Consider the following 25,957-nt stretch of genomic DNA (forward strand, 5'->3'; position numbering starts at 1 on the left):
AAGGCCTTTGACAGGGTTCCCCATGACATTCTTGCAAACAAGCTTGTAAAATGTGGGCTAGACAAGGCAACTGTTACGTGGATTTGTAATTGGTTGACCGGACGAACCCAAAGGGTGCTCAACAATGGCACCTTTTCATCCTGGAGAGAAGTGACCAGTGGGGTCCCACAGGGCTCTGTCCTGGGCCCAGTACTGTTCAACATCTTTATCAATGACTTGGAGGAAAAAATTGGGGGAATACTTATCAAATTTGCAGATGACACCAAATTAGGAGGAATAGCTAATACTCCAGAGGACAGGATCAAAATTCAAAATGACCTGAATAGACTAGAAAGCTGGGCCACAGTTAACAAAATGAACTTCAACAGGGAGAAATGTAAGGTACTGCACTTAGGGCGAACAAATGAAATGCACAGATATAGGATGGGGGACACCTGGCTTAAGGAGACAACATGTGAAAGGGATCTAGGAGTCCAAGTAGACCACAAGTTGAACATGAGTCAACAGCGCGATGTGGCAGCTAACAAGGCCAATGCGATTTTAGGCTGCATCAATAGAAGTATAGTGTCTAGATCAAGGGAGGTAATAGTGCCACTATATTCTGCTCTGGTCAGGCCCCACCTGGAATATTGTGTCCAGTTCTGGGCGCCACAATTCAAAAAGGACATTGAGAAACTGGAGTGTGTCCAAAGGAGGGCGACTAAAATGGTGAAAGGTCTGGAAACCATGTCCTACGAGGAACGCCTTAGGGATGTTTAGCCTGGAGAAAAGAAGGTTAAGGGGTGATATGATAGCTCTGTTTAAATATTTGAAGGGATGTCATATTGAGGAGGGAGCCAGCATGTTTTCTGCTGCTCCAGAGACTAGGACCTGGAGCAATGGATGCAAGCTGCAGGAAAAGAGATTCCACCTCAACATTAGGAGAAACATCCTGACAGTAAGGGCTGTTCGACAGTGGAACACACTTCCTCGGAGTGTAGTGGAGTCTCCCTCCTTGGAGGTCTTCAAACGGAGGCTGGATGGCCATCTGTCGGGGATGCTTTGATTTGGATTTCCTGCATGGCAGGGGGTTGGACTAGATGGCCCTTGTGGTCTCTTCCAACTCTATGATTCTATGATTCTAGGACTCTGCAAGGCAATGGCCAAATGGTTGAGAAGAAATTTCCCAGCACCATCTTCTGAGTTCATCCCTCCAAAAAGGAAGAGAGCCACTGTAAAACAGTGCCCCCAAGTCCCATCCCAGCAAGGCAACTCAAAAGAATACTATGGTCGACGGTACAGAAAGCTGCTGACAGGTCAATCAGAACCAACAGGGTGACACAGAGGTAGTTATTCCATCCCTATTATCTTAGAAAAGATTAACAGATTCAGACTGGTCCGAATCTGTTTTGATTTTCTAGCAGTTGCCATGTTCGTCACCTAAGCTCCCAAGGTTGCTAAACCCAGTTGTATCCAACGGTCAGATCAAAATCTGTATTCCCATTAAGCTTTGGTCTACCAGGAAATTAACAGGAGAACAAGTTGTAGGTTTATACCAAGAATTGTTCTAATAACACAAACAGCACAGATAAATACGTTGCCTTCAGCATTACAGCTTACGTAGACCTTGAATCAGTCTAGGTACATTCGTAAAACAAGCTTACACATTTATTAGAATTATAGAATGGTTACACTCCATCTCCTAGTTTATCTGTTTAAACTTACTTCTTCACTGGCGTTAGGTTGGGTATTAGATAAGGAATATCTTACCACATTGCCACCAATTGCTTAGTGGTGGCATCAGAGATGGACATGCTTTGCCAGGAACAAAATCTAGTGATGTCTTGCTAAAAATGGTTCTATTTTATACCCGCTGTAGTCTTCATTTAACCAGTCGGCTAACACTAACTCCATCTAGGGTTCAGTAGGAATTGTCCTACTGAAACAAGCCAGTTCCATAAACCACCACAGAATCTTAAAAAGTACTCCATTTTCTTTTTTTTAATTCAAGCACTAAGCTCAAGGCTGTCCTTTGTCCTTCTAAATAATCATTTCTTTTCTCCTGTATATTTCATCCCCAGACAACAAGGTTTGTACCTAACAGTGATGTCCATCTCCTTCTAAAATTTTTCTCTGGCTACATAATGCCAACATGCTATGATTATTAGTCTCTACAAGCAGTATTTTACTTTGTTAACTACCATTATGGAAACAGAAGGCTTATGTTTTCAGTTATTCTTCTATTGATAATCAGTACAAAACTCCTCTTGACATAGAGGAACTTAATTTTGATCAAAAATTGTAAAAAACCATTACAGTATTAGGAAGACTAGTTTTAAAGCCAGAAAATGGCCTTCATAATGTGCCTGTGGTTGTCTCTGGCACGGGACAGATAGCCCCGAAAGGGTGGCCTGCCGGTGGCCTTTTTCCCTCCAAAGGGACACCACAGCCTCCAGACTGCACGGTGTCCATTCGGAGTAAAAAGAACCCAGAAAAACCGGGTTCTTTTTGTGGTGCTGGGCAGATGTAAGGAGTGCGCCAATGGCGATGTGCAGATGCCACACATTGCTTACATCACAATGGCAACACCCGTATGTATTAGAGGCCACCATTATAGCACCGCTGCACCATGCTAGGGTTAGGGACCATGTGGTTGCCATGCGGTCCCTAACCCTAAAATCGGTGCTAGCACAGCGTATTTGGGCCATCTGTTTTGGCCCTCTATCATCCACCATTTCCATCCAAAACAGTGAGGAAAATATTGGCATCTTTGCTGGAAGGGTTGGAAAATACAAGATTCTGGTTCTGACATGTTTTAGGAAGATGTAGTATATTACTGAAACTGCAGTCTTGTCAACTTTCATTACAGAAACAAAGGGTTACATTTTCCTCACAGAAAGTATAATTATTTCAGGTTCCTTTCTTTGGGGAATTGAGTTGCAAGACCTTTTAGAATCTGGTGTTTGTTGTTGGTTGGTTGGCTAGCTACCTTTTTACGAAGGATTTGTCCACCCACTCAACCTTCCCTTTGTCCTGTCTAGCTGAAAGGGGTATATGTGTGTGTTAGCAGCATTGGCATTGGGAGGAAGCTGAGAGAAGACTGGAGAAACACAGATTTTGAATGGTGGGTTGTAGCAGTGTGTCTGTAGCAAGCCATTCAATAAACAAAGTTTGAGAAAGAGTAGAATTCTACTCTAACCAATCCTACTATAGCCATTTGGGCCTGCCTACAACCTCTAGATTGTATGCCATAGGCAGGCTTTTTATATATTCTTGATTTTATTTGGTTTTTGTACAGCGCTGTGTACATTTACGGTGCTTTATAAATAACGCTAATAATAATAATAATAATAATAATAATAATGAGGCAAACCACAGCTATTTCCAGAAACCCTTAGTGAGCATGTGGAAAAACGGGGGGGGGGGGATGGAAAAGCAGATAAGACTGGCTCATAAGTTACCCCCAATATGTTTTTTTAAAGGCAGGGGCTCTGGAACGGTCTTTGTAGGGAGCTGGAATGGCTCCCTCCTTGCAGTCCTTTCACCAGAAGGTGCCAGTCCTCTACTCTGGCAGGCGTTTGAGAACTGAAAGAAAGACCTATTAGGAACATGTTATACTGTCTTTATTGTTTTACATGTAATGACGTTATCATTGTAACTGTATGGTATATTTTAAATATTTTGAAATGTTGCTAGTAGTTTAATTTCCATTTTAATGTTGTATGTTTTAAATGTATGGTATTTTAACTTCTAAGCTGCCTTGAGCCCCAGGTTTAGGTAAAGGCAGAGTAAAGATGATGATGCTGATGACTACAATAATATTAGTAATTGTTAGATCTACAAATAGAGATTCATCATCTTGGTGCGGGGGTCAACTATAGTATGGTTGCTCTGGGAACAATTCCACATGGTCTGATAAAACACTGGAGTGAAATCATAGAATCATAGAGTTAGAAGAGATGGCAAGGGCCATCCAGTCCAACCCCACTGCTATGCGGGAACTCTCAATCTAAGCATACCTGACAGATGGCCATCCAGGGGGAGTGTGTTCCACTGTCAAACAGCCCTTACTGTCAGGAAGTTCTTCCTAATGTTCAAGTGGAATCTCTTTTCATGTAGCTTGCATCCATTGTTCCGGGTTCTGTTCTCTGAAGCAGCAGAAAACAAGCTTGCTCCCTCCTCAATATGACATCTCTTCAAATATTTAAACAGAGCTATCATATCACCTCTTAACCTATTCTCCAAACTAAACATCCCCAGCTCCCCAAGTTGTTACTCATAGGATATGGTTTCCAGACCCTTCACCATAGATGGGGTCACAATAGCTTATTTACTAAAAAGGGACACTGCTTGAAATGTGAACATTAGCTGATGATATCTCACTGATTCCCAGATTGTTGGATAGAATCAGAATCATTGATGATCCAGGATTCCAGCTGATAATTCTTGGTAGAATAAAAAACTGATATAATAACAATGGTAGTGTGCCAGTTTGAAAACAATATTCTACTATTCTTCATGATGCCAGCATTGGTGGCCAGATGCATGGGTCACACTAGCATGGGAAGAAGAAGTACAATTAGTTATCCCAATGTGAGTTTCAGAGTTTCCAACCAATGCCTTTTGAGACAAAGCCATGAGAGTGCTTGTAACCCTGTATGTTTAAAAATCATATCCTTTATAGATGGGTACACTGAGTGGCGTGTGTGTGTGTGTGTGTGTGTGTGTGTGTGTGTGTGTGTGTGTGTGTGTCACATTTTTAACCTGCCTTTTAAGATACAAAATTCTTCCAAGGCAGCAAAACAGTAACCCACCATCCAGCAATTGCAATTTAAAGAATCCCATTAAAGAAATAACTCTTAAGAAAAATCCATCTGTATTTATCTGCTTACAAAAAGGAATCAGATCAGATTCCTCCTGTTCCTGCTTCTACTTGTAGCCTCCTCACCCACTAAAAGAGACCTGAATCTACACCAAACACTGGAGAGAAGCCAGATGGGTAGGCAATACTAGCATGGGAATAAGCAATGCAGTCTGTTGTCCCAGTGAGAAGAGAGAGGACAGGGAAAGAAGGAACCTTGTATGAAGAGAAGCCTGCTTTTGTCACATTGGACATAGTCCTGTAGAACCTCTTGAGACACAAACACCAGGGTTCTGTGATGTGGTTAACTAAACACAACAACATCAATCTGATTAACAATGTTGGGTAGAGAACATAAGTGTGACTTTAGCTATTGCAGGGAGTTTGTAAAGAGAATGCTGCAGATTTGTATACCATAGGGGTTTAGAACTTGTAAAATTGGCTAAGAAATTAACAAGGAAAAACAAGTTTAAATATACATGTGCATCAAGTGATTTCTCATAGCCTGATTGAACAACATTTAATGGCATACAACTGGAGGCATGAACTCACTCTACTGAAATGGATGATATGCAATCCTCCCAGCAAAATTAGATTTGTGGTAGCTCATTCACACATACAAAACATTGCTTAAAGCAGCATTGACCACACTGATGAACAGGCATGAGTAACCAGTTTGTGGGCTGGAACTACAATTGAGTGACCAACAAATGAGTTCTTAGCAAATTAATTGTGTTATGCTAATTTCTACTTATGAGAATGTACCCCAAAGTCACATTTTCATAAACACTGCTCATACTGTGTGTTGTAAAATGGAGCTCTGGAGGTGTAAATAGCCCGTTTAAAAAAAAAAAAGCCTACAAAGTAAACATTCTTCACTTACTCTTTAAAAACTACACTGTTGCTTGAGAATAGTGAGATGTGAAATACAACATATGCTGTGCTGGACTAACCCGACGTGATATATGGCATGTTTGCTTTAAAAGATGAGAACAATCTCAAATCTGCTTTGAATTAAAAATGTATGTGCAAGACACAGAGGGGGGAGTTAGGGGGAGCCATTGTCTTAGCCAGCATCTAATAAAATAACTTTGAGAAAAGGGAGAATGACTGCCTTGTAACAGCATAGCTGTTAAATGCATCAGATGAAAAAAAATGTATTTATAACATTCTCAACCTGCAAGCATTTTATCTCATTCTTTCAATCTTTTTTTTAATAATAAAAACAATCTTGGCATCTTCAGGATGTACTATGATGAACCAGAACCAGAACAGCTACTCAACGGTGAAATTATCAGCAGGCAGAGGCAGGGGGTTATTAGTCATAGCCTTAGTATCACAGTGGAATGAGAGCCAAGGATTCAAGAAGCGTAGCAGTTCACTTTGGAAGGGAACCAAGGGTTTGTTTTTCCCCCCCATGTATGTGTGTGTTTTCTGCAAGAGACTTTTTAAAGAGATTCTTTTATTCCTGCTGGAATCGTTTTGCTTTTTTTAACCCCAAGTATTCCACTACACCAAATCCATAGTAGGAAATCAGAGCTGAGAGAATATTGTGATTAAATAGCAAAACCTCTTCCAACAAACAAAAACAAGAGTCAATGGCCCTCAAAAAGCTCCAGCCTAATCATTTTATTAAAAGTAGAGAAGGAATAGGCAAGTATCTCCCCTACATTGCTGGATATTTAAGGAAATTCACATAACTCTACTGAGAAGGCAACAGCACCTGGAGTTCATTGTTGTACCCAAATAAAAGGCCATTTTGTCTTTACTGGAGGGAACTCTGGCAGAAGGCAGTGAAAACAGAGAGCTGCTTAAGAGAAAGATGTGTTGCAGTAATCTGGGTACATGTCTAAGACTGAGTTCCCAAGCCAGAATCACTGCTATGACTTGACAGTCTTGGGAAAGAAGCAGTCCAATTTCTCTTTGTTTATTCAGATATGAATGGAGGTATAATGCTTCTGTTGCTGCTGCTGCTGCTGTGTGCCTTCAAGTTGTTACCACCTTATGGCAACCCTAACACAACTCTATCATGAGGATTTTCTGGCAAGATTTGTTCAGATGAGGCTTCCAATCACTTTCCTTTAAGAGTAAGAGAATGTGACTGGTCCAAGGTTACACAGTGGGTTTCCATGGCCAAGCAAGTATTCGAACCCTGGTCTTTCAGAGTCCTAGTCCAACACGAAAACTACTAAAACATACTTTCTCATAATACTCCTAGATTTACTAGTACTTGCAGATGTTTCCTTTAAAACATGTTCATTACTCTTTCTTCTAACATTTGATCCGTTTCATTTTTTTAAAAATTGTACACATGTGCATTGGGAAGCCAGTGGAAATTACCCACAATGTAAAGCAAAATTTACAATATTTATGAAATCAGTAAGCTTCAGAACCAGTTCCATTGTCTTTTTATACAGCAACCTTCTTTTGCTGATAAATAATATGCATTTTAGTTTGTGCACTGTATTTTTCACAATATTCAGAATGGATGCAAATAGCATATGCACCCTTCTCTCATACAAGCTGAGCTATGATGAGAACTAACTGTTGGTGGAACTGTTTGAGTGGAGGTGCTTTTAAAAAGAAGAAGGGGAGAGAGAGATGCTTGCATGGCACATGGGTCCTGTCTGCACTGGGCCAGTCCTGGAGCATTATGTTCCACCCAGTGCAGTGATGCAGCATTATTCATATAGGCCCGCAGGCCAAAATCACATCAGCATTGTCAATTTGTCCCCTCTTCCTGGGGTAAGCACTTCTGCTTCTGTTCCTGCAGGATGTCTGTGGACAGGCTGCCCAGTATAGCACAACATTTCTTGAGGGTGGATTTGCCCATGTGAACAATGACGAGAGAATAAAGGGATCTACCCTCTGTACAGAAGCAGCAGTAGTAACTCCGGGGTCAGGCCATAATCTTTCCATACACTGCTCAGGGTGGGGAAGGGGGATAGAGTGTTCAGACCTGATCCAGTTGTTCACACACCACAAAACCCTGTGTTCATCCTAGGATTTTAGGAAATAACACATTTTCTTCAATTTTGCCAACTCCTGGGCAAAGTCAACAGGAAAAGCCCACTGTATCCCAGCAGATGTCAACATGCATTGTGCAAACAGGCAGCACTGGGTGAAGATGGGATCTTTCACCCATGCAGACAACCCCTAGTAATTTTTCTCTTTCAGTTGCACTCCAAAGTATTTCTGGGAAAGCTGAGTAGTGAGGACCTTTTTCCTACTAGCAGTCCAGTGAAGTGAAGCACACAGCTTGGAATCTATGCTTGCCCTGCCACTACCCAGCTTACCAGTCATACTGATTGACATGACAACCTAGCAGCTGAATTTTGAGATTAAACACAGTGTCATGTCTCTAAACTAAAGACTAGTAGAATAGACTCAAGCTCTTGTTTGGCATTAGTGCAAGACCACCTCACTGAGCTGACTGGTGTAATGTCCAAATATTTTCAGCCATGAAGGGATAGTAATCAAAATGAACAGATACATTAGTGTGGAGGGGGGGGGGGATGTTCAGGCACATGTACATTTTCTTGTCACTTTATATGACACATTCACTGCTAAGTGCAGTGTAAGAGGCACTTGTTCCTGTGTTACTCTCCTCTGAGCACACATAATTAATCTTCTAAGCACAAAGTGTTAAATCTGGCCATTTTGTGTGCTTTCCCATGCCTGTATCTAGACTGTGTTCAGCCCAGGATCTATAGATGTGGACAGTGTGTTAGCTTGACAATTCCCAGACGTTTTTTGTAATGTTTGATTTATCTACAACAAAATTCAACCACTATCTGTAATTACTTGAGGACTTTTTGAAACATGAGATTAATTGTTCAAGTTCCATGTTCTTTTGAGTGCTGTGATATTTAAAAGGTATGTCTCAGGATGTGAACATAAGGAAGAAAAGCTAGTAATGTTGCTATCTGTAACCAAATCATTAGGATATACCTTCATCATCCTATTTCCATAAACTGGGGAAGTTTTGAGAGGATTCGTGGTTCCATGGTGGCTATGAGTTAGTATGTTTCTTCCCGATTTTGGAGCCAACCAATTTTGGGTGGCTTGATGGAACCTATTTTGAACTCTTGTATATGGGGGGTTTACAATAATGTGGGTATTCCTAGGCCCAGAGATAAGAAATGTTCCCTAAAATAGCTAATGCATAGTCATTCATTTAAACTTTTTATAACATATGGCTGATTTAGGAAACTAAGCAGGATCAGCCTTGGTTAGTACTTGGATAGGAGACTGTCAGTGTATAGCAGATGCTGTAAATTTTATTCCAAAATACTCCTTGCCTAAGAAAACCCTATGAAATTCATGGGATTGCCATAGGTCAACAAGAGATGTGAAGGAGCATGCGCGTGCACACGCACACACAAATGTTGCTCTGATGTTTTGGGATAGCACAGGAAACTGATATATACTGAGTCAAACAACTGATCCCTCTAGCCATTGTCAGCAATTCTGCAGGCTCCAAGTCTGTAGGATCATCCTAACCCTACCAAGAGATCTCCTGCATTCCTTGATGATCTGCCATCCAAGTACTAACCAGGGATGACTTTGCTTAGGAACCAGATGAGGCCAGCTGTGTTCAGAGTAATATGTAAAGTGTCATCTGGTAAAGTAATATACTTAAAAGACATTATATTCTTTATAGAAAAATGATCTCTAGCTTTTGGGAAATGAGAGCCAGCATGGTGTGGTGATTTGAGCATTGGACTGTGACTCTGAAGACCAGAGTTTGAATCCCTGCTTGGCCATGGAAACCCCCTGGGTGACTTTGAGCAAGTCGTATTCTCTCAGTGTCAGGGGACGGCAAAAGCAAAAACCCTTAGAACAAATCTTGTTAATAAAACCTCATGATAGGGTTGCCTTGGGGTGTGTGTATGCCCTTCAAATCGTTTCTGACTTATGGGTGACCATAAGGCAGTGATCCCCAAACTGTGCCCTTTGAGGGATTTTGGACTTCAGCTCCCAGAATTCCAAACCATTGGCCAATGTGACTGAGGCTTCTGGGAAGTCCAAAATCCCTTAAAGGACACAGTTTGGGGATCACTGCCTTATGGGCACCTATAAGTCAGAAATGACTTGAAGGCATACTACACACATTCACATTTAGGAAATGCAGATTAAGATTTGTTTGTTGTCCCAAAACCCACTGATAATAAACTGTCTGGAAGATTTCATCTCAGAGAAAAGTAGTGTAACAAGTAGCATTGTTACTTTTTAATGTGCTACCTTCAAGCTCTGTCTGGATCAGTGGCATGAGGCATGTCTCATTTTGAGGAGGCAATTGTGACTTGTTTCCACTGAGAGCAGGAGAGACTGTATATACAGCATAGGCATCCTTCCTTTGAAACAAGCCATTTCAGGCAAGCAGGCTTTCAGGAGCTGCTGACAGTAACAAGCCGGGAAACTTAAGTGATGGTTAGCCATTACTCTGGTTCTGTTCCCCTTTAATTGTTTCCCTTTTCATTACTTTGGTTGCCCCATTCAGTAGGAATGGGTTAAGGATGTAAAGAATAGTCACAGGTTTTCTCATCCTCAACTAGAAAATGGCCAAACAATGAGAAATGTCCATAATTCAAAATTTTACTGCTGTGGCCTCTAAGGGAGAAAAGGCCCTCCCTCCCAACTGCTACTATTGTGGTCTCAAAGAGAAAGAAGAATTGGCAGTATCTGCTGGACTTAATCCTCTTCCCCACTGCCATTCCTTTTTCCTTTTGTACCATGTCTTACTTAGGCTGTATCCACACTGCAGAAATAATATAGTTTGAAACCACTTTACCATGACTTGGTGCTGTGGAATTCTAGGATTTGTAGTTTGTTGTGGCACCAGAGCAATGTGAAGGCTAAATGACTCAGAAAACTACAGTTCTCAGATTTGCCTAGCATTGAGCCGTGACAGTTAGTGGTGTCAAACTGGATTATTTCTGCAGTGTGGATGGAACCTAAGACTGTAAGTCTGAGGGCAAGGAACTGTCAAATAAAATGCTTATGTAAGGTGCCATGTACATTGATGATGTTATATAAACAGAAAGCAACCACAACAATTTTTGTGTAAAAAACCCTCCTCTTTTGGCACAAAATAACAACAATGTATTTTGCACAGTTGTTGAGCTTGGTAAAAAACAAGCAAAAAATCAAAACAACACAGGCTTTTCACAAAAATGTCCCTGAAGCATGAGGAGTCATTTAAAGATGTCCTAAAACTCGCTAAAACTCTTGTAATCATGGCCAGCACAGAGAAAACTTTTGAAGTTATTCTTTCTTGCATGCAAGAATGAAATGAGTAAAGACTTAAATCCCTAGATGGGTAAATCATAATTAGACATTTCTGATGCTGGTGTTTTCCTACTTGTTATCCGATTTCCCAGCCCCAGCCCATTTGCTTTGCTTGCATATTTCAATTAGCCTGAATGCTGTCCCCCCCTTTTTTTTTTTAATACTATATGTTTTTCTTATATTTATTTCACACTGTTCCTTGCATTATTTTCTTTCCAAAGGGATGTATTCAGGAGTGCATTCCTCCTTGTAGCTTCAATAGTAGCTTCCTCATCATCTGTCGCTGTAAGTCATCAGCCAGTTGCACCTTTTAAAGAAAGTACTTTTGGGGAATGGGGAAGATATGAGGGTCATGTCTCAACCTGCTTCCTTTCTTCCTTCATGATGGGCTGAGTGAGATAGAAGAAGTTTTAAATGATAGGTGAATTGAAGCACAACTAAACAAAATTTTCAGGTCCAGTTGCAGCTTGGTCATATGACCTATTGGATGAGAGAAGAAAAAAAACTACAAAGATGTATGTGTGTTGTGTGCCTTCAAGACATTTCCTACTTATGGGGACCCTAAGGCAAACCTGAGTTGGCAAGATACAGTCACAGTCACACACACACAAACACACACACACAACCAAACGTACATATACAGTTTCAAGAATGCTTTCAGTAACCAGTTGCTATTTGTTGAGGCTGCAGGATGTGTGTGTGTGTGAATGTAGAAAGGATTTCTATTTACACAATCAGACCCACAGATTCTGAATATTCACTATGGAGAGGATTTTTTTGTTGTTATTATTGTTGTTGTATGCATTCAAGTTGTTTCTGACCTATGGCAACCCTAAGGCCATCATGGGGTTTTCTTAGCAACATTTGTTCAGTGGAGGTTTGCCATTGCCTTCCTCTGAGGCTGACAGCATGTGAGTTGTCCAGGGTCGCCCAGTGGTTTCATGGCTGAGCTGGGAATCAAAGTCTAGTCTTCAGAGTTGTAGTCCAACATTCAAACCACTATGCCAAAGGCACATGTGTTTTAATGCCCTAAAACTCATACATGTTGATGTGGACCATGCTTTGTGTCAGCTGCCACATATCTCAGGGCAAAAATTGATTTACTGTATATACTAATGTATAGATCTAGAAATTTAGGCCAAAAAATTGACCCAAAAAACCTGAGTCGACTTATCCACCAGTCAATGTAAGTACTGTATCTTAACTCTTATTTAAAGGAAGGAACCATCCCCTGATGAAAGCAAGAGTATAGTCTGTCCTGGAACCACTTACCCTTTGTATTCTCTCATCCAGCCAGCCTTAAGACTAAGCACATAGAGTTATATCTGCTGGAATTTTGCAGGTTCTTTGACATTGTTTTACTTTACTTCATCCTTTAAATCCTTTGCTATATGCCCCTAAGTTTTACCCTCGACTTATCCATGGGTCATAGCAAAATTGATCATTTTGGCCCCCAAACTTGCCCTCAACTTATACATGAGGTCAACTTATAGTCAAGTATATACGGTAATGAATGAGTAGAGTTTATTGACTAGCAGCTCAAAACTATTCATTTCTATAACCAATGCTGGTTATGTTATTTAAAGCCTTATATCGCTTGGACCCTGACTATATGAGAGCCTGTATCTCCCAGTATGAACCTGCTCAAATTTTAGGATCTTCAGGCTTTTGCTTGTCCCCACCATTTTCACAGGCATGTTTGGTGAGGACACAAGAGAGAGCCTTCTCAGTGGCCACTCCCAGGTTATGGAATCATAGAAGGTTGTGTTATTTTTATTTTTATTTTAGTTATATCTAGGGTTGCCATAAGTCAGGACCTCCAAACCAGGACAAATGTAGGACAACATTTTCAAATGTAGGACACTTTTATAAAAATGGAGGACATGAAAAAATTTGCTGTAACAGGGGGAGAGGGAGCCAGAGAGAGGGTTAGAGAGGAGAGGGGTGTGTGTTTGGAGGGCCTTAGGGAGGGGCTTCCAATGTCCGACGGGGGCGATCCTGGGGGGAGCCTGGGGCCCAGGAGGGGCCTGGAATGTGCCCTCTTGCCTCTCCCGGGTGCCAGCCCCTTCCTCCTCTTCTGAGCTTTGCCGAGGCTCTTCCTCCTCTTCCTCTCCGACGGCTGGGTCCCTGAGGTGCCCCTCCCCTTTAGTGAGGCAGCTCTCCCGGCACTTCAGAGCCCCTTCCTTGCAAGAGCAGGAGGAGGAGGAGGGCTGGGGGGCAGGGGTTCCAGGAAAGAGCCCTTTCCTTCCCCAGGCCGGGCTGCCCCAGAGGCCAGGGCCCTTTCCTCCCCTCTCCCAGCAGCCTGCCTGGATGGGCGGGGGCCACTGCTGCTGCCTGCCTGGCCCTGCTCCTCCTCACACCTTGTTGCCCTGCCTGACTAAGCCTGCTCCTTGGGAGGGCTGGCCAATAGGGGCAAGGCAGAGCAGCAGAGCCCTCCCCTGCCAGCTCCAGCCTTGGCTGTTGCACTCATCACAATATAGGGATGCAGCAGGGCCAGGAGCTGGGCAGAATTGAAGAGGGCGTGACGGGACTGGGAACGCCCCCTAGAAAGCGGGGAGTCACGCCTCCCACCGGGTTATGGCAACCCTAGTTATATCCCACCTTTCTGCCCAATATAGGGACTCAAGTTGGCCCCCTCCCTGCTCTCTTTCCACTTATAGGCAAAGATCTGTTTTGTTTTGTTTTAAGGCAGGTCTTTAGCTCTCAGTTCATGTAGCAGAAAGGTAATTTAATTTAATGGAGTGTGCTGTGCTTTTGTCTCTTTTGCTTGTTTAATTGTGTTTTAGCTTTTCTATTAATAAGTCTTATAGTGTACTTTCTTTTAATTTGTTGCAAACTGACTGGGTTCATGTGCTGGGAGAAGGGCAGGATGTACATTAAACAAACAAACACATTTTCTGAATATTGTAGATGCCATTTAACAACTAAAAGAAAACAGTGGATTTTGCAGCTCCAGGTAACTGAGTTGTGTAAACTTTACGGGCACTTTTGCATGACACATCCATCTGCCAAGAATCTGCCTCTCTTTACCATTTCATATGAAAAGAGCAAATCAGTTTGAATTATTTTTATATTTTATTAGTATGGTTTGCTGTTTTTAGTAAAAGGCTCAGAGCTGTCCAGAGAAGCTGACATTACAGTGGAGTCAGCATTTTTTCTCCCTGCCTGCCTTGCTTTTATTACACTCTTGGCATTGTAGCTAATTTTCTAATCAAGGAAATGTGTTTGAATGCCTGATTCATGGAGGAGTGTAAGGTACACTCAGTGTAAGGTACATTAATTTAATATAGTTTATGAAACACCGCACTACTTGGAGTAGTTTTTCTGGACGTGATTCATACTATGGAACTATGCATTTTAGTCCTGCAACATTATAACCAAAGGCAGAAGTGATTGTAGAGGCATATGTCCAGTTGTCAGCCCAACTAAAGTGGGCCAGTTGAATCAAAGCTGTAACCTAAAAGCCTGATTTTAGGGTTGTTCAGAGTTTTAGAAGAAAAATAAAGTGAAAATATACACAGTGTACATGTAACATATAGTCTGGTCCTGGATGTAATGAAAGATGAAGGGCAATTTACTCAACATCCTTTTTAGTCCAGTGTGATACGCAGGCAATCACTCCATAGCTGAGATCTACCTGGAGCTTATCTTTATGAATGAATGCTGTCATCCCACCACCTAAAAGGGGTGATTGCATAATCCAGTAAAGTTTCCTAGCCATTTGGAGAAAATGCCAGTCTTGAAAGAGGCTACAAAATTAAATATTGCAAGACTCCTTGAGGGTTTTTGATGGATGTTGGGTAGCTGGAGTTATAAATGTTCCAAGAGAACTGAGACAGGAATAGATGAAGGCTGGTTTGTCTGCACCATTTTGTAAGCACCATTTCCCAAAGTTTTCACTTACACCCCGAAGTACTAGATACATTTCATTATCGTTGTTGTTGTTTTCCTTCCTGAAAGTTAATCTATCAATCTATCAATGTCTTCCCCCCCCCCCAATGTTTCTTAACCATGTTTTTTTATCATTGTGCAAATAACTTCCTTTTTATAGTAGCAATAATTTCTACTATAATAATTCCTGGGCCTGTAGGATTCCATAAGCATACTATCTGGGATATTTTGATTACAATCCTCTCACTACTCCTTGTGGAGCTGGTGAATTGAGGATTTCAGCTTTTGTCTAGTGTTTGTGAGGGGAGGCCCAGCTGCAATGCATCGTCCAGCACCTCGTATTTTTGTGGTCTCTGTATCTGCTTCCCAGCAAGTGTCCAAACCGTTTGACAAAAACAGTATTCTTTTTCACTTGAGAAATATTCAAGCCGTACTTGAAATTCTCCAGGTTTGTTGACATTCTGTTCTGACTTACATCTTTTACTATCCTGAATGATGTTTGGACGATAACCAGACATAGGTAGATTGATTCCTATGAAACTGCATTAGTAGATGCATCAGCACTTTTCCTGAGTTCTTCAAGGGAAAGGCAGTGAGGTGCCTCTTTCTAGATTAAGGCCTGTAATCTAAATCCATTGTCAAATGTCATTTTAGAGAGAAGGGTATTTTGAAACTGAGCAGGGGTTGAATGGTCAGCAGCATGGATATTACCCATTCATTCATTCTCCAAGCTTTGAAAGATTACTTTTTTGGACTGTGGTTGTGAGAACCCTCCAGCTGGCATGATCATTGGCCATGTAGTCCTAAAAAGTAAGTTTTCCCATTCTTTGCATTCTACAGTCTCCTATAGGACATTACCCAAAGGGGTGTACATCTACTTCCTTCCATGTGAATGACCACAGAGCCATTGGCTGCTCTGTTTGAATGCCTCAACTGTGCTGTTGACACATGGGTGAGAGACAAAGAGACACATATAGTAAAGGATAATGTGTGTGTGTGTGAGAGAGAGAGAGAGAGAGAGAGAGAGAGCCCTTTGACTGTGTTCTGGCTGGTTTGTTTAGAAGAAAGCATATTAAAGTGATCATGATATTGTGGGCCATGTTGGCTCTCAGACTTGCTTCTCTTTGCAGCCACTTGCTTTACACCTAATTTTTGCTTAGAAACATTACTCTTTGGACCACAGCCTGTAGAATACCTCAGCCAGCATGACTACTTTTCTAAACTTTTCCTCATGGCTGGCAGCTCAGGGGAGGGGGGATGCGGTGCTAACTATGTTGCACCGCATAATTAACACATTTCTAAGAGAGGGACAATTTCCATCTAAACTGAAATTAGCAGTTGTGAAACCCCTGCTAAAAAAATCCTCCTTAGACCCCCTGATTTATAACAACTATCGGCCTGTATCGCTGCTGCCTTTCTTGGGGAAGGTGATCGAGAGAGCGGTCACTTTCCAGCTTCAATCGATCTTGGATGAAACAGATTTTCTAGACCCATTTGAAACCGGCTTCTGGCGGGCTATGGAGTTGAGACTGCCATGGTCACCTTAGTCGATGATCTCCGTCTGGGCATGGACAGGGGAAGCATGTCCCTGTTAGTGCTTTTGGATATCTCAGCAGCTTTAGATACCATTGACCATGGTATCCTTCTGGAACGCCTGAGGGAGTTGGGTATCGGGGGCACTGCACTCCAGTGGTTCCGTTCCTACCTCTCAGGTAGATTGCAGATGGTGCAGCTGGGGGACGTCTGCTCTAATAAGAGGGAACTGACATCTGGTGTCCCTCAAGGAGCTATTCTGTCCCCCACGCTATTTAACATTTACATGAAACCGCTGGGAGAGATCATCCGGAGATATGGGGCGCGGTGTTATCAGTACGCTGATGACACCCAAATTTGTTTCTCTGTGACTCCGACTGATGCGGTGACTAGGGATGGCATCTCCCCTCTAAATGCCTGTTTGGAGTCGGTAATGGGCTAGATGAGGGAAAAACAAACACAGTTTGAATCCAGAGAAAACGGAAGTACTGGTGATAGGTTCCCCGGGTCCGGGTGGTGAGATTTGCCATCCTGTCCTGAACGGGGTCATGCTCCCCTTGAAGGACTCGGTTCGCAGCTTGGGAGTGCTCCTGGACTCGTCGCTCCAGCTGTCATCTCAGGTGGATGTGGCGGTCAGGAGCGCTTGTTATCAGCTTCGGCTGATACGCCAACTGCGCCCCTACCTGGACCGGAGGGACCTTGAAACTGTAGTACATGCTCTGCAATGTGCTCTACATGGGGCAACCCTTGTACCAAACCCAGAAGCTACAGTTAGTGCAAAATATGGCAACGAGACTGGTCGCTGGGTGTTCCAGGTCAGACCACATAACACCTATCTTGAAAGATCTCCATTGGCTGCCAATTTGCTTCCGGGTGCAATACAAGGTGCTGGTAATGACCTATAAAGCCCTAAATGGCTTGGGCCCAGGGTACTTGGAGGACCACCTATCCCCATATAATCCGCCCCGCACACTCAGGTCGGCAGGGAAGAACTTGCTGGAGGTCCCAACGGCACGTTATGCGAGGACCTCGCAACGGGCCTTTTCTATCTCGGCCCCTAGAATATGGAATAATCTCCCAGACGAGCTCCGCTCCACCACATCTTTAGGTCTCTTTAAGAAGAATCTTAAGACCTTTTTCTTCTCCCAAGCCTTCCCTCCATGAGATGTCATTTTATGTTTTACCCCCTCTGTTGATGACCTTGCAATGTTATGGATTCCCCCCACTCAGCTGATCCTATTGTTGTTATTGTGATTGTTTTTAAATGCTGTTTTAATTGTTTTATCTTGATGTATTTTTTATCTAAATCTGTACGCCGCTTTGATCAAAAGTTGGAAAAGTGGGATAAAAATAAACTATTATTATTATTATTAAACATTGAATCTATATTCTGACATTCCTCCCAACCCAAGACACTCTCTCTCTCTCTCTCTCTCTCTCTCTCTCTCACACACACACACACTTGTTGTAGTTTGACAAACCTGAAACAGTTTTTACCATCTGATTGTACTCATGTTAGGTTCCTATTATCACTAGAATTAAACAGAAGCTAAATCCGGGCATGAGAACATGAGGTGCCCTTGCACTCTATTGTCTGCAGCACCCATTTGGAGACAAAAGGCATCCTTTCCTGTGTGAGTGGTCAAGGAATTTAGCAGGGCTTTTATTCCACCCTCCCCTCTCTAAAGTGCCAGCCAGCATCGCTGAAGTGGAATAGAAGGGTAGAATATCTCATGCCAAGTAAATCCTGGTACAGATTATTCTCCCATGCTCTCTTATCCTTTAAGAACAAAGGAAGGCAACAGGGGCGAAACGTACTCTCCATTCTTCTATTCATTTTCTGAGGTTCCACAAATCCCTTGTTGCTGGGATCGTGAAAAATCCAGTCTTCCCAACAGACTCTCTCTCATCATTTCCCAATTACCGGCATTTGTTTTGGTATTGTTTGTAGTTCATAGCTGAAGAGGTCAGTATTCCCCTCATGCCAGCTGGTGTGCTGGCATTACAACTATTTGCTCTAGGCATGTAGCTCCCCATTTTAAAATAAGGCACACCCTCAAGCAGAGTGAGGCAGCAAATCTAATAGAGCCAGTGCTATGTAGAGGTCTGCCCACTGAACATCACAGTTTTAAATTTTCATGCATTCATATATTTTCTATTTACTGCATGATTGAAAATCCAAACAAATACCTGCCCCAATCCCCATTTTTTCATTCTAGGTCATACTGTGTGCCCCTTCTCCATTCCTTCCACATGTTATACTGTAGGTACACAAGCTGTAAGAAGAGAGGAATGTATTATGGGAAACCCTTCCTTCATACTGCATTGGGGTTGTGCAGAACAGATCAGTATTGATGCAAGAGAGCAAAGGTTAGGAATCCTGGCTGAGTCACTGGTTCTTTTGTGGATCATAGCTCAGTTTACATTAAGAGATTGATTCTGTCATAGCAGAATCTGATACAGCAAATATCTTATTGGCATCATATTTCTTTGAAAAAGCAAGTGGTCTGTTAAAATGCTCATGCAGATTTCCCCTATGTGATATGCCCCACTGCAGAGCCAATACAAACAATGAGACTAGATTAGGTAAACAGGGGTGTTCTTTTGGTTTTTGAACTCTCTTTTGCTGGAGGTTTTTAAAGTCCAGCTGTGAAACTTTACCACAGAAAGGATATTCTCTGACAATTCATAGATGAAAATTGGAACACATGTGGCCAAGTTAACATCAGAGTATGGTCAAGATGACAGAAGAGTATGGTCAAGATGACAAGCTGTAGGAGTGGCTGTAGAAGTTTACTTTTCCTGGAGCTTACTGGGAAGGGCAGGATTCCACCTGCTCTTCTCCTCTGAATTAACTGGTCTTCTTCTGAATTAACTCAGTGCAAACTGCTTTTATACTTTGAACTCAGTCTGCACTAATGGAAGTAGGCTGAACACAGAGAGAGAAACTCAGGCATTTTAAAAGCAGCTCAAAAAGTGGGATAACCAAGAACAAATCAGCACTGTGCTGCCAAATCAGGTGTATTTTTTATATATTTTTTTGCTTTTGCTAATATAACTTTCACTCTCGACTATGATTACTGACTACTGATCAACTGTTTTTAGGAACTAATAGGAATGTGGTAAATTCAGTATTAGTGTTTTATCAATTGTATCTGTATTGTATTATTTTATTGATGTAATCCTGCCTTGATCCTTGGGAGAGGTGTGAAATATAAATAAACTTTCATTATTATTATTTTATTTATAAATACTTCATCACTATATTTCTGATTATGGAGATAAGGTGCTCAAGGAATATAGTTATGATAATTCTGCTGCTTCTTTAATATCTGTGTTGAATTTGAGTTTATTTTATTATCAACTATGGTATGTTCTCAGAATGGCTGTTCTGTTTGTCTCACAGGTAGTTCAAATGGATCAGAAGCTGAACCTCATCACAGACCTCTTGCATCATCTGGTTTCCATCCAGCAAGGCAACCAAGGCAGCAACAAATCATGTCACGGGAATGAAGTTAACCCTGAACTCTTTCTCTCTAGTAACACACTCCCTACTTATGAACAACTGACCGTTCCAAGGGGAACTGATGATGGTTCTTGATGCAGCCGTACCTTCTTTTTCATTGACACTGAATGTTGTGAATCTTGAGGGTTGGGAAGAAATTAAAATGCATAATCAGCCATACAAAGAATTAAACAGGTCTGCTAAACCAATGTTACTAACCTCAGATGTATTCTTCCAAAGACAGTGATTGAGATTACCACAAAAACCTTAAAACCTGCACTGTGGTGGTGTTGTACTTGCTCTTGTTTAATAATGTGGTACACTCATAAGCTCTGCCTCCCCCCCTCCCCTGTGTGAATATGTTTTATCTTACTACAATCTGTCACTACACTGAAAGACCAGCGATGATGATGATGATGATGACAATGATGATAATGATGACAATGATGACATAGACAACATGTCAGCCAGTTTCTATGCACAATTTATCAAGTCTGCTGCTTCAGGCAAGTCTCTGAAGTCCTGTAAAAACTTGTTTGAAATAGTTTCAAAACTTGGCTGCAGCTCTGTTTGGTAGAATGCACCTTGTGGTTCTTCAGTGATATTGATACTTGAACTTAGATGGCCAGGTGTGTGTTCTGTTTATGACTCTGCTGATAGTAGTATACAGGTAGATATGCTACTTAGATTTCTTAAGGAAAGTAATGTATGTAGGCTGTACTGTGTAAACATATCACTACTGTTCTAGAAAATAGCAGAAGCATGCATTGAATGATTTCCCAACCTTACTCCTGTGTTCATTTTTTTTAGCCTGTTACATAAATCTAATGACTTCAGGTTTTTTTTAAAAAAATAACTGTTTTTCTTCAGGGAAGAACTTTTGCTTTAGCCTAAAACTTATATCTGTAATGCAATGCAATGTAGATTTCTTTTTGTATAATACTGTGATTTCATGGGAATGCTGAAATGTTACATAGAAAAATTGTTTAATTTTTTTAAATCATACAACTGCCAAATTATTTATACATACTATTTATCACAACCACCTGTGTGTGTGTGTGTGTGTGTGTGTGTGTGTGTGTCCTGAACGAGCTTTCAAAACCCATTGCTTTTTATACTGAGGTAGGTCTAGCTTGTTTCTCAATGTACTGTAATGGGCAGAGGTCTGCAGTAACTGGATCTTACTGATCAGGGGCTTGAAATGACTATTTGGGGGAAACACTTTCAGCAGCTTTGGACATGGGTGCTCCAGCCAAATGCACATTCATTCCCATGTTGGCTGACGCACTTCTTCATAATGCCCCAAAGGGAAGTGGGTGCATCTCCCTCATGCTAATATTCACAAACTCTGTAATCTGTAAGGCTGTGGCAAAGGAGCACTGCTCACTAGGTATGGAAGTGCCTTTATATTTATCTGGCTAGTCAGCCCTAAGGGCTGGTGCTGCTGTACACATCAGGGAATTGGAAGCAAGAGTCACTCGTGCAGGCCCTGCTGTGTAAATATAAAAATCCACGCTTCTTCAGGAAAATATCTTACAATGTGGTATCTACAAGGGCTATCTCTGTTCCTCTTTATAGCATGGAGTCTTGAATGAGTTTTCAGGAGGAACTTGTTTTGTGTCTTTCAGAGCAAATTACTATCTGCCCTGGAAAATTAGTGTATGATCTGCACATACAACAAATCAGTGTCAGAGATAGGAAGTCTCCATTGCCTCACTTCATCTCAACTGTAATACTTTTCAGCAGAGTGGATTGGCACACTCACCTGTGAATTTTCAAGGGTTAAGTCATCAAGAAATACCCACATCAATGTAAAACCAACCCTGAGAAAATCAGAGGGAACATGAAAAAGAAAAGGCATTTCATTGCAATTTGAAGAATACCCCTAGGGGCTGCATGAGTTCACACTGAATTCTAGGAATAACTAAATGTTTTGATAGAATAATTCACAGACATTATATAACTCTTCTTAATAAGCACAAACTGAAAGCTTGGACTTTCTATAGCAAGGAATCACGGGTATAGAATTTTTACTTTATTTTATTTTCATTTCTTGGCCCTGAGTATATCACTTAAATATGTGATACCATATTAAGGTGCATGAAGAACTGATCCAAGCATTATGACCTGTAGCGGAGAACACAAGCACACCATGATATTCTTAGCAATCCAGAAGGAATGTGAGCATGGAAAATCTCCTGCTACTCATTCCACCTCATCCCCTTGAATATATCATAACTGAATATAATGACTTGGATTGGGGGTGGGGGGGTGACCCGCTTTTCTCTAGTAGTGGCTGTGATTATACTATATTTTCTTGGCATGCATGACTATAACTCCTTTCTCAGCAGCAGATTACATACAGTTAACCCAAACACCATGATATTAAAAAGTTCTACCTCCTGGTCCATTATTTTATGTCCTGGCAGACCCTTATCTGTCTGGCACTGATGACCTACAGAGCCACTACTCACTTAAGTGTATGACCAACATACCTTTGTAGAGAGAGCCACTGACTGAATGGTTTGCTGAGTTTGGCAGCCAGGAGACAGGCACTTCAACGTAAAGAGAGGTACAGATTGTTCTCATGCCAGTGGCCTCAGAATCAAGCAATAAAAAGACTGTGTGGCACATCCTTACCAAAGAGCATTCCTTGCATTGTATTGTAAAAGAAGGAACAAACAGTTCCTTTCTGTAGGAACTACTTGACACATATGTTAGCAGGTACACAATGGACTCACAGTGTGAATCCATTCCCTTCGAAGTTTGATGCAGTGTTCTCTTTTTCAACTCCAAATAGCCATACTGTATGTGCAGTTAAGGGGGGGAAACAGTTAATGCTATTTCAAATGTCCCTGTTCTAACATTGTCAGACCAACCCTATCTTCAGGCAGAGTGAGGCCATCTGCCACAGGTGGCAAATGATTCTCATGGTTCCTCCTCTTCCTTTTCCCCTCTTTTAGAGGTTAGAGCTGTGTACCTGCCCTGGGGCCTTTAAATTAGCTGCTGCCTGAGGTGCGGTGAAGAACCCTCTCCTGAGTGCTGACAAAATTCAGCTATCATTTCAGCCCTTTTCTATATGTAGGCAAGGAATGGTGTGGCTTGTTCTTCACCTCTAGCAGCAGCATGTCATGGGATGATTCTGCATGGCTCACAATGATGTGGTGGTTCATCTGCAGAAAATGTTGTTGTTGTTGTTGTTGTTGTTGTTGTTATTATTATTACTATTTAGTTTTATTATTATTTCTTACCCACCTCTCCCTATGGATCAAGATGGGCAGCAACAACTGATCAAACAGGTAACATTAGTTAAAAGATTATATAAAATAAATAAATATTAAAATCAATACTTTAAAATTCATAATTTAAAAATAATCTGGATAGGCCTACAAGAAAAGACTGTTTTCCACTGCTGTTTTGAATGCAGATAGCATATCCTGCCCTCTGGCAGGTCATTCCACAATCTGGGGGTGGCTGAAGAAAATGTCCTCTAGGTAATAGTCATCTTAATTTTTGCTCACTACAGTAAATGTCCCTCAAAGGATCTGAGTGGATGGAGTGGGTTATGTGGGAAAATTCAATCCCATAGGTAATCTGACCCCAAACCACGTATGGTTTTCAATGTAACAACCAACATTTTAGATCTTGCCCAATATAATATAATATATGAAGCAGTCCCTACAAACAAGCTTCATTTATATATTGCTTCATACCGCCTAAAGTCTAAGCAGTTTACAACTGTAAGCTAATTTGCCCCCAACAATCTGGGTACTCATTTTAGCGACCTTGGAAGGATGCAAGCCTGAGTCAAGCTTGAGCCCTTTTGCTGGTCTTGAACTCGCAACCTTGTGGTTTTGAGTGAATGGCTGCAGTACAGGCATTTAACCACTGGGACTACCATGGAAAATTCATTACCCAGTAGAGAGCTAGCTAATCTATACAACATTGATATAATGGAATATTTTGTAATAGGTTATATCAGCAAAGTTCTACCATAAGAACCACTGTATTTTGGAAAATCCTTTCCAAAATCAAGTCTGAGAAATACTGATCTAGCAGGAAAAAATTAATGTCATAAAAACTAAGCTGAATCTCTTATCTACTTTCCATTAATTTTAATGTGCTGTGGCTAAGACCTGAAAACCTAGCACTTTCTGCAGATTCACCCTAAATTGACATTTCCTCCTGTTTTGCCTAAAATAATTCCACTTGTTTTCTACTTCCTGTATAATTTGGACTTTTAAAAAAAAGCAAGCACTGCTGGAATCCTCACTGGAACACTTTAATGGAACACTAGGGGATTTCTAAAATATTGTGCAGTTCCCTTTGCATAGGATTTTTTTTTCTTTTCTTTATGTGGAAATGAATTTTGAAGGATGACACTAAATGAAACCTCTGCTACATCTGGCCAATTAACCATCAAACCTAATAGCCTATTTCCAACAATGGCCAGGCAGATACTTTGGTGAGAACCAAAATCAGGACCTGAGGACTATTGCCCATCACCCACCACATATACAAGTATATCATTATAGGTCATGGCGTAGTGGTTTGAGTGTTGGAGAACAGGGGTCGATTTTCTGCTTGGTCACGAAACCTATTGGGTGACCTTGGGCAAGTCATTTTCTCTCAGCCTCCTGGGAAGGCAATGGCAAACCTCTGAACAAATCTTGCCAAGAAAACACCATAAGGCTTAGACTCGCCATAAATCAGAAACAACTTGAAGGCACACAACAACAACAAACTGATAGGCCTGTCTTCCATTATTTTATCTAATCCACTTCGAAAGCCTTACACACTGGTGATCTCCACCACAGCCTGTAGCCAGAACAAACCCTCTTATTTCCCTTTAGGGCAAGACTGGTGTATTTCAGTGAGATCTACACAGACAACTTCCAGGTGCATCAAATCTGCCTGCCTTGTGCTCTATAACCCTTAGTGGCATGCAGCATGCACTACCTGAGCCTCCATCTCATTTTGATTCATGATTGCCTCCTAGGTGCACAACAGATCTACTTGGGGCTTGAATTTTCTAGGGATTACTTTAAGCATTTCATTTTTCTTTTCTAGATAGCAAAATACATCCTCAGATATCTCAGAATGAACTATGGAATATATTTAGGATTACTCACTTTTCATGTGTACAGTAAGCAAATTTTTAAAGGACGCAGAAACTTTTTAAAAAACTAAGTGGGAATTTCTTGGTGGCATTATATTTTATAAGAAATCAAAAACGACAAACTTGATTTTGAATCTGCTGTTAAAATTATGTTCACCTTTGTAATTTGAGGTTGTTAATTTCCTAATAAAATACAGAACAAGACTTTAATTTTTTTGTTTGTATTTTTTAAAGAAATTGATCTGAATTTCACTGGTTCAGTTTGCGTATCAGGAATTTGTCTTAATTAGGGGCAGGGCATCATTTGCACTGGGTGTACAAAGACCTGGATCTGTTTCATGGAGTTGCAATATAAATGGTAAAGCAAAATACTGTACCTTGTTACTAGTCCCTGCTATCAAGCTGAATATTCAGTAACAGGGATCACTGGGATCCCTACAATAAAAAAAATGTTGTCTTCTCCATTGGATGTGCTTTGTTGCTGCCAATGGAGAATAAAAAATGCATTTCTTTTACTCTCTTTGTTCCAGTTGTATCACATGCATGGGTGTTATGGCCTAATCTTTCATCTGCATTGACCCTCCCTTAAGACCATCTTGAGCAATCCTCTCAAGCAAGATGCAGATCTGTGACTTCAGTTCTCCTGAGTGATTTTGACCCTTTTTGCCTAATGAAGAAGCCACTGGACTTCAAAAGCTAGTGTGATGCATATCCTCCAAGATTTCACAGATGATAACAGACCTATGTGTTTTAGCTATATCAGAATGTGGTTAAAGTG

General features: G+C 41.3%; 1 protein-coding gene across 1 annotated transcript in view; it reads left to right on the forward strand.

Annotated features, from left to right (window-relative positions):
- Positions 1–25,262, forward strand: part of KCNQ1 (potassium voltage-gated channel subfamily Q member 1) — a 427,358-nt gene extending 402,096 nt beyond the window's left edge. Inside the window, exon 18 of the mRNA XM_089523097.1 lies at positions 19,962–25,262. Coding sequence (XP_089379223.1) covers positions 19,962–20,156 — 195 coding nt within the window. The 3' untranslated portion in view covers positions 20,157–25,262. The remainder of the gene's footprint in view (positions 1–19,961) is intronic.
- Positions 25,263–25,957: the final 695 nt, after the last annotated feature.

The sequence above is a fragment of the Sceloporus occidentalis genome, unplaced genomic scaffold, assembly GCF_023333645.1.
Source record: "Sceloporus occidentalis isolate IW3139 unplaced genomic scaffold, rSceOcc1.0.p SCAF_4, whole genome shotgun sequence".
Lineage (NCBI taxonomy): Eukaryota > Metazoa > Chordata > Lepidosauria > Squamata > Phrynosomatidae > Sceloporus > Sceloporus occidentalis.